The following is a 9802-nucleotide window of genomic DNA, read 5'->3' on the forward strand; positions in this document are numbered from 1 at the left end:
AGAAAAAGAACTTCCGCTCTCTCCTGCCTCCGTAGGACGTACTCGGACAAAAAAGGGTTTTGGATGCATGGAACACGGGGAGACTCCAGACGCTCGTCGAAGGTCACTTACTATCCGCGGCGACTGACGCTGAACCGGCGTGACAAGAGCGAGGCTGAAACGGTCATAACTGCCGGGCAAAACAAGGTATCAGCCACCGTGCCGGAAAGACGACTCACTTGCTTAGCTCTCGGTTTCCTGCTTTTCTTCTTGTGCCGTGCAGGAATGCCAAACAGAGCCGCATGCATCCTTAGATGTCAGTGGCACACAGCGTACCGGGGGCCAGCCCGACTTTTCGAGGAAAAACAAAGAAACCAGACTTTCGTTGAGCTCTGCTTCTCGGTTACCAGTGAAGTTTGATACCTTTGAACTCCAACCTAACGAACAGCTGTGGAGCTCGCCAGCTGGCGGGCGCGTGCCGCTTTCTCGCCTTGGTCGACCGCTGCCGTGTGGCAACGCCTTCGAGTCTTGCCCAGACGCCGTTCGACACTCCTGTGAAGAAAAATCGTTGACGCCCTTTCCTCCAGAGAAAGGGGCTTCCCACTCTCCCATCCGCAGAGTCCTCGGCCTCGCGGCCTCTCCTCATCCATCACCTTTCTCGCCTCTGCTCTCTCGCCGCTGACGATTTTCCGAGCCTAGCCAGCCCGCTACACGTCTCCAGCATAAATGACCGACTCGTGGAAGGCGAGGCGACAGCTCCCGCGTTCTCTGTGCGGCCTCGTCCTGCCTAGATGAATCGTCTCGCTTTCTTCTTCGGGACTGGTTAGCCTGAGGCAGGCAGAGACGGGCTAGCATCCGAGCCAACGAGGAGGAAGATCTTCAGTGGAGACAGAAAATTCGCTAGGAAAGCGAGAGCTCGCAAACATATTCATATATATATATATATATATATATATATATATATATATCGGTGCATGCACCTCTGTTTAATACATACCTGTCAACATTCAAAAAACAGAGTTTCTTGGATGCGTATCGATACACACGTATATGTGGAGGTCTTCTTATATATATTTATTCAGCTAAGAACGTGTTTCTTTCGTATCCGTTGTGTTCTTATCGGTGCGTTCTTTCTCCCTTGATCTCGTATCTTCGCTCTGTCTTGCCAGTTCTTTCTTGTTTTCTCTCTTTTTTCTCGCAAGCTCGCTCCACCCGGTGTCACACAATGGGCCAGCTGGAGAAGCTCTGGCGCCGAGGCAACTCGAGCTCCACCTGCTGCTCTCTCTTCGACCCTTCGTGTTCCTCTTCTTCTCTCCCGCCTTGCTCTTCCTCTTCCTTTTCTTCCTCCTCCTTTTCTTCCTCTTCGTCCTCGTCTTCGTGCTCCTCGTCTTCGTCCTCGTCTTCTTCGCTGCACCAGCACTCGCTTCACACGCAGTCTGTTTCGTCTCTCTGTGTTCCTCGAACGCCGACGCCGCCTGCCTCCTCTCGAACGCCGCCCTTCAAATCTTCCAGGGACTATCGCGGGCGTCCTCCGATCGCGTCCAAGTCTGCGGTTCCTTCTGTCTGTGCCTCGCACGCACAGACGACACTTTCTTCAGACGGTGTGAAAGACAAGTCGGGCGTGTCTTCGAGAAACAGCCACGAGAAAACGTCGCGCAGAGTCGCGAGTGCTCCAGGAGGGAAGGGCGAGGCCCAGGAGTCTTCGTTGGGTGTACGCACACCGCCAAAGAGAGAAGACGACGCGCGGCAGTACAGTGCGCGGCATCTGAAGGAGAAGCGAGAGGAAGAACGACTTCGGGGAGATGGCGACGAACTCCTTCTCAATCGCAAATTCATCGGCGATCAAGGGTGCAAAGGCGTCACAGCTTCGCTCATGAAAAAGACGAACTTTGTCCGAATTGACCTCTCTGTAAGACAACGCCTCTGTGTTCGCTTCCCGTGTTTTTCTGCCACCGCCCTGATCTTTCCTTGAGAAAAACGCGCTCACCTTCTTCCTGCGGCCTCTGCGCTTCTTCGCTGCGCCCTGATCTTCTTCTGTTTACGCTCTTTCATAATCGTGGTGCGTCATCGCTCTTCGGCTTCTTCTTCGACTTCCTCTGTTTCATCTGCGTCTTCGCTTTCTTCCGCTTTCTCGTCAGGCAAACAACATAACCTCGCAAGGCCTGGCTGCTCTCTTGCCAGGCTTCGCTGTCCAGCACGTCCTGAAACATCTGGACCTAAACTGGAACAGTCTCGCCTCTCCAGGTATTCGGTTTTCAGTCGCAGAACCGCGCCTGATGCCCAACTCCGTCTGGAATCCCCCAGGAGATCAGGATTCTCCGCGCGCGCTTTGGCGCTGCCTTGTTTCTCTTCTTCCGTTTTCAAGCAACAAAGCCTGTGCTCGGCATTCCGAAAAACACACAGGATAGTGAGAGACATGGCCCAGGGCGGTCTCTCTGGGTAGTCGCGGTCCACACACACAACGGAAATCGCGCAGAAACGCGCGTTTTAAGGAACGTTATGTCCTCGTCAACGCGTTCTCTGCGGCCAAAAGAATGAGAACCTGCATGCATCTCGGGGACAACAAACAGAAACAGAAAGCACTTCCCCCTCTCCGGGAGGCCTCTTTTCGGTTGAGGCGACACACTGGAGCATGCGTTCGTCGCCTCCCCTAGACCTCGCGCTCGGTCTCCTTCGCACAAGACATTTAAAAAGCGTATTTGGGGGCCTCAGGCTTGTGTACGCGTTTCTTTCCCTTGAGCCTTTCTTCTTCCAGCACGTCTCTCGCCTTCCTGCTGGTTTTGTCTAATTCGATTCCTCTGCATCTCCCACCCTTCAGGCTTTCGCTCTGCCACGCCACTTTTCTCCCAGGCAGCATCGCCGATTCGTCAGGAGCCGGATCGACCTCGTCGTCCAGGTGTATGTACACCCTACAGAGTTTCTGTGACTGGGTGTCGACTCACGGGCGCCTGCACACGCTGACCCTCGCTCACTGTCGCCTCGGAAATGAAGGCGCTGCGTGCATGACAGACGTTATGACCCGGAACACGTGAGAAAAAAAGACAAAAAGGAAGTTGCGAAGGGCACGAGAGCGAGGCGAGCCTCGACTCTTCTCCATTCGCCAGCGCCTGCGCGCTCACGGCACGTGCTGGTATACGGGAGGGGACCACGCGGCCTCGGGCAACGAAGGTGGGAACTGCAACTCGGATAAAAAAGCAGAGAGACGCGCACCACCCAAACGCAGAGGGAAGCGAACAGCAAAGGCGAGAAGCAGCGCTAGCTATCTGTCCTCGTCTCCCTCGCTGCTGGGGATTCTCTCCTCTCCTGTCTCGCTGTTCTCTCAAACTGTGCGCGTTGCTCTTTAGGAGCCTCCTGACCGTCGATTTAAGCCACAACGGCATGGGAGCGGCCGCATGCGCGCTGCTTGTGCAGGCGATTGAGGCTTCAAATCAAACTGTGCTGCACGTCGACCTCGGAGGTGAGATTCTTTTCGGCTTCTCGCCCACTCTCTGCAATGCATCGGGTCCTCCTGTCTCGCCTCTCGCACTTCTAACGCAAAATCGTTGCTCGATCAGTCGCCGTCTCTTTCTTCATTCCGTCTGTCCTCGTTTCCCGAACGCGGTGCTGCCTCTCTTTCTCTTTCTCTTCATCTCGCTCTTTCTCTCCTTTCTTTCTTTCTCTCTCTTTTCTCCATCCTGTTCTCTCCTTCCCTTTTTCTTGGCTTCCTGTGTCACTCGATCTGTGTTCTCTCACGGTCGCACTGGCACCTGATTTGTTTGGTTCTCTTCCGCTGTTTTCCCTTCCCCCTTTGTGTCAGGGAACGGCGCCTCGTATTCTTCCGTCGACGCTCTGGAGAGAGCCTGTGCGCGCAACCGCGTAAATCGCCACGTCGTTTGCCTGCAACGCACCGGGGCGGAACTGCATGCGCAGCGAGAAGAGCAGCTGAAGCTTCAGCAGTTGCAGAAATACGTGCTTCAACTCGAGAAGGAAGTGACCATTCGACAGGAGGTCGGTGAGACGAGAAGGCGAGGCAAAGCCTAAAGAGAAAGAGGAAAAATCACATGCCGCAAACCCAGAGACAGAAGTTGTCTCTCGCGGCCACGGCAGCGCACGGCCTTCCTTTCCACATTCGACTTCCTCTCGCTTCGCGCCTTTCTCTTTTTTCAGTCAAAAGACGACCGTATACAAGGATATATATGCCTGTGTGCACGCATATGTCTATTTATATCTAGGTGTGCCCATCTATATTCGCCTGTGTATACATATGTACATATGCATCAAAATATATATATATATATATGTACATATCTCTATATATGCATGTAAACGTGTTGTGTGTGCGTATAGACATGTATGGACGTAGGGGTACATACACAAGTGTGTATGTTTCTGTGATTCGGTGTCGCCGGATGTTTGTAGGCAGGCCGTATGCGTGAGTAGAGATGTGTGTCTCCGCGGATGTGTGTCGCCATGCATATCAAATTTGCCTTTGCTTCTGTACATTCGCGCGTACCCGTTTGTTCGGTTTCTGTCCCGTGCCGTCGAAGGTGCGTCAGCAGGTTCTTCTGCATGTGAACAGAGCTACAGCAAAAATGTTGTTTTTACAAATATACATATACGTGCATATGCATACCTATTTTCATATCTCTATGTTTCTCATTTGGAGATAAAGGGCGTTTCGGTCTCTGTTCGTTTATGTCTTTCTTTTCTTGGCGTGGTTTTGACAACTGCCTGTACTCCTCTCTCGGTGTTCGCTTCTTCTGCTTCTTCAAGTGGCTGTAGCTTGAGTGTTTCAGTGTTTCCTGGCGTCTCCGCTTTTGTCCGAATCGGTGTCCCAGGAGTTCGGCAAAATAGTCGAAGGCATGCATGCAGACGCAGCTGAGGCGTCGCGGCGACTGGCCGAGGCGCGGGAAGAAATCCGCGAGTTGAAGGAAAACCTCAGAAGTGCAAACTTCGCGCTTGTGGCAGGTCTGTCTCTGGCTCTGTCCTCTCTTTCGGTTTCGACGCTCTTTCGCTCCTTTTTGTGTTTCCGTCTCCTCTTTCTCCTTCGTCTTCTTTGTTTTTTCTGCATCGTCGTTGTCTTCTGCATCTTGTTCGTCTCTCTCAGGACGTCTCCGTGTGGTCCTTCCTGCATTGCCTTTCCGAAACTTTTCCAGACTGTTGTGTCACGCTGACTCCTTTTGCCGCTCTCGGCGCGCGTTTCGCTGAGATATTCAGTTCCCTTTGCGTCGCCCTCTCCACTGCGACGCACCTTTCGTCGGAGAGGCGTGGCTCATCAGAAACGTTTGAGACGCTCTCAGGTGTGACGCGAGAACGCGAGAGCTCGCATCGGCCGTTTTTCTTTCCGCGTTTCCGGCAGAGAAGAAGAAAGCGCTCGACACCTCGAATCTGAAGAAAGAAATCCAAGCCCTCCAGGTGGACTAGAAAGCGAAGAAACCTGAGAAGCAGAAAGAGCAAACGAACAAACGAATGAAGAGACAGATGAGAAGGATGCGAGATAAGACGAAAAAGCTGAGAGAGTTTAGAGTAGACAGAGAACGAGCGGCATGCAACGAGAAGACCTGACACCACCGAGAGAAGGATCGCAAAGAGGAGGCGAGGAAATGTAGAGATAAAGAAGATACAGATGTCTCAATCCACTCGTACACGTCGGCTGTGGGAGGCTGTGTGTTGTAGAGAGACAGCAGGGGATAGAACTTCAGTCGCGTGCACGCCAGTTCACGACCGAAACGAAATAAAATGTGGTTTTGCTTTTCCACCCTCTCTAATGAAGATAGGAGTATGGCCATTCCCATTCTGAATGTCTCCTTTTCTTGCGCTTTCCCTCGTTCTTTCCCCTTCTCTCCCCGCTCTTTCTCTCTCTGTGTTGCAGTTAGTCGTCTCCTCTCGAGAAAAGGAAGGAGCGGAACTGCGGTCGCAAGTGAACCAGCTGGAGACCGAGACGCACCTGCAGGCCGAAGAGCTGCAGAGACTGCGCGCGAAGAACCAGGAAGTCGCCGACGCCTCGCTCCTGACACAACAGAGTTTGGATGACGCGAATGTGGCAAACAAAGTAGGCAACGGGAGAACGGGAGGTGTGGACGAGTCTTTGCTGTCCAGAGGCGCAGAACGCGGCAGAGCCAGCGAGAACCTGAAGATCTCTTCAGTTTACTGCTCTCTCGTGCAAGCGGCACAGTGTCCCGCCTCACACTCCCAAGCATCTCATCAGCTTCGGGCAACACACTCTGCCTGGCTTTTTTTCTTTTTCCTCTTCTCTTTCTCCTTCTACCTCTTTCTTCTTCTTCCCTTTTTTCTTCTACCTCTTTCTTCTTCTCTTTCTTCTTCTCCCTCTTCTTCTTCTCTTTCTTCTTCTCCCTCTTCTTCTTCTCTTTCTTCTCTTTCTCTTCCTTCTATGGCCCTTTGTGTTCTGCTCTTCCGTCTGTCGCTCTGCATTCAGCACATTCTCCTTTCACTTCTCGTTCTCTGCGTCGTCCTTTTCGTCCTTTCGTTTCCCCCCTTTCGCACTTCTTTCTTCTTTTTCTCGCTTTCCCTCAGCAACTCGAAGCCTTTCTGCACCAGCGCGAGAGCCGCATCGAGGGTTTGGCCCAAGAAGTCCAGCAGCTGCGGCGGGAGCTCGCCGCGGCTGAGAGCGCGACAGACCAGCAAAGCAAAAGTCTCCTCGCGCAGTGCCAAGCGACGCAGGACGAGAACCGGAAGTTGGAAGAAAAAATCTACAAACTCGAGAGGGAGCGGCAACAACTCGAACAGCAGAAGACGCACCTGGCCTGGTCCCTGGAGAAAGAAGAACGCGAGAGAGATAAACGGAGGCTGCAAGAAGAGGAAAAGCGAAAGGAAGAGAGACAAATGCTCCAAGAACAAGCTGAAGAATGGAAAAACAAGTAGACACGCCCTCGTGGGAGTCGCGAGACACACAGGCGTAGAAAAATCATGCACACATCCATACAGCTACACAAACTATATATATATATATATATATATATACAAAAGTAAAGACGCATGCCTTTGTATGTATGTATGTATATGTATGTATGTATATGTATGTATGTATATGTATGTATGTATATGTATGTATGTATATGTATGTATGTATATGTATGTATGTATATGTATGTATGTATATGTATGTATGTATATGTATGTATGTATATGTATGTATGTATGTATGTATGTATATGTATATATATATATATATAGATCAATGCATCATACATCCATGTATATATACATATGTGTAGACAAAAAGGGATATGAAGGTGTCCATGCACGTGGATGCCGGTGTGTGTGTACATCTAGACTCACACACGCAAGCGCATCGAGACATGCCCATGACGCATGCAAGAGTATGAGCATGGCCTTGTTTTCTGTGGGTTTCGCGTTTTCCTAGACTGGAATTGCAGATGAAGAAGCAGGAAACACAGGAACAAGCGTGGCAAGAAGAAAGGAAGACTCTGTTGCAGCAACTGCGGGATTGTCAGCAGGCGGCCTGCGCAGCGGAGGCTGAGGCATCTGCTCTCAAATTTCGCCAGCTCCAGAGAGAAGTTGAGGCGCATGCGCTGGAGTCGGAACTTCGCCAATTGAAAGAAGTGATCGCTGCCAAAGAGGTGAACACATTCGCGACGAATCTACGGCATCTCTCCCGGTCCTTCACGCGCGCCTCTTCGGTGCGACCGGTGGCTTTCTCGCTTTCTCGCGCAGGTCCAGTGCCAGGAGAAATATAAAATCCCGCGTGCATCAGTCTTTTTCTGGTTCTCACCGTGTGGTGAGACTGTGAAGCCGCACCCTGCGTCCGTGTGTCTCCTCTTCTATTGCTTGAGGGGATACAACAGCAGTTATGGGGAATGCAGGCTCGTCCCTAGGGAAAGAATCCAGTTCGCGCGAGGCTTCACACAAAGAGCACAGAAGATGGGAGTTTTCCAGAAGTCCTGAGTTTCTCGTTTTAGACGCTGTAGGGGAAGAGGACACTTGAAGGTCGCAGTACACACAGGGCTAGGAGAGAGACAAGACAGATGGAGAGCTTTCACTTTTTTTCTCCGATCTAGTGTCAAGTGTGTCAAAAACCTTCTCCCACGTCTTCAAAACAAGACCGCCGACACCTCCCGCAGACCAGCAACTGCTGCCTCTTCCGTTATTTGTCTTCCTCGCTCTCTCTCTCTTTCTCTCTGTTTCTCTCTTTGTTTCTGTCTGTCTGTCTCTCTTTATGCATGCATCTTGTTCTTTTCCGTTGATTTTGTGTTCTCGCGTTCAGTGTGTTTTCGAGAGTGTTTTGAGCTTTTCGCTCTGTGGGGCGTCTGCTGGCCCGGGCAACCATCCCTCGAGAGCCTGCCAGGTTGTTTTTCGATTTTGTCAGGAGCAGCACAGTCGGCAACAGCATGAAAGGGAGGCTTTTCTGCTGTCTCAGCGACGCAAAGAAGAAGAGTGGCGAGCGGCGGTGGCGACCAGCGAGGCAGCCGCGGCAGACGCGCGCATGCACGCGGAGGCGGCAACTCAGGAAGCGAAGCACCTCGAAGAGGCCATTCGCCAGCGCGAACTTCTGACTGGAACTCTCCAGGACCAGCTGCAACAGAGCAAAGGCGAGCTCGCGGTAGGTGTACATACACTGGAAAGGCGGTGGCGCTCTCTGTCGACAAGAAACGCCTCAACATTCGCAGACGAAAACGCGCAAAACGGTCACGAGAAAGCGACAAACAGTGGAAACCACCACACAGGAACACTGGAAAGAGAGACGACACACAGGCCGCATTTTCCAGAATACGACACAGGGACCGGTACGCCTCGGGGACTTACACCAAGAGCGTCTCCTACCTATCAACGCATCTCTCGCGGTATATGCTTCTACAAGCATATAACGTATACACATCTATGCACATCTATACATATAAATATATATATATATATATATATATATATTTACATATATATATTTACGTGTATATATATATATATACATCGATCTGTCTATGTTTTCAAAGGGAGAGGGAACAGCTGTTGTGTGAACAGAGAAAGTACCCTTCCTTTTCTGTGAATTATGGTAAGCCGTTGTACTGCGACGCAGTGGAAAAGCGTTCGATTCGCATTCTAGCTTTGCTTCCCTTCCGCGCGTCTTCTTTTTCCCGTGTCTTCCGTTTCTCAGAAAACGCGAGAAGAGCGACAGAAACTTGAGCGGGAGCGCGCGGCGCTGGCCCGCGAGCTCAAGGAGACGCGAGAGAAGGGGAAGAAACTTGAGGAAAGTTTCCAGACAAAGTGCAAGGAAGCCTTTGAGGCTCTCCGCCTTTCGCTGAGCGCCGCAACCTCCGATTTCTCATCAAAAGGGGCTGAAGAGTAAAAAGATGCAGTTGATCCGGCGCACAGAGAAAAACATAGCCCCTCACTATAACGGCTTCTGTAGCTACACCCAGGAACGCAAGCGCGCTTCACGGTGAAGGGCGGAGACGCTTCTGTGAGGCGAGAGCGCGGAGGTCTCTATAGCGTCTGTGTCTCTGTACACACTGTGCCTCGGGTCGCTGAGTTTTCTCCGCTAAAGAGAGAGGTGTTGTTTTTCGCCCGACGAGGCGCACACGCGAGGGAAAAACAACTTGGCGAAGCAGACAAGTTGCGCACGAGAGCGGAAAAAGCGGCAAAAAGCGCAGCCCCCGCAAAGGCACAAGACCCACGCCAGCCACGCATGCCTGTCTGCGTATCAGGTTTGTACGCAAACGGGGTTTCTTCCGCAGAGAAAACCCGTTTCCTGCCGCGCGTTCCCTCTCTGCTCTCCTGTCGCGTCTACAAAAAGCGAGAGACGAACGCATAGGCGAGCGCAGAGCGCACAGTTCCGTGTGTCTCTCCGAAGCAGCGAGGCAGTAATTTG

At 51.8% G+C, this 9802-nt stretch overlaps 1 protein-coding gene across 1 annotated transcript; it reads left to right on the forward strand.

Moving 5' to 3' along the window:
* Positions 1–1204: 1204 nt before the first annotated feature.
* NCLIV_004080 (putative myosin heavy chain) lies at positions 1205–9280 on the forward strand (the record flags this gene model as incomplete). Its single annotated transcript, XM_003879910.1, has 12 exons — positions 1205–1888; positions 2118–2223; positions 2830–3007; positions 3324–3436; positions 3776–3966; positions 4797–4926; positions 5318–5373; positions 5831–6010; positions 6493–6836; positions 7343–7559; positions 8306–8539; positions 9089–9280. The coding sequence occupies 12 exons, from the start codon at positions 1205–1207 to the stop codon at positions 9278–9280; spliced, it is 2625 nt and encodes an 874-aa protein (XP_003879959.1).
* Between the last annotated feature and the right edge of the window lie 522 nt (positions 9281–9802).

This window comes from Neospora caninum, chromosome Ib (genome assembly GCF_000208865.1).
Source record: "Neospora caninum Liverpool complete genome, chromosome Ib".
Lineage (NCBI taxonomy): Eukaryota > Apicomplexa > Conoidasida > Eucoccidiorida > Sarcocystidae > Neospora > Neospora caninum.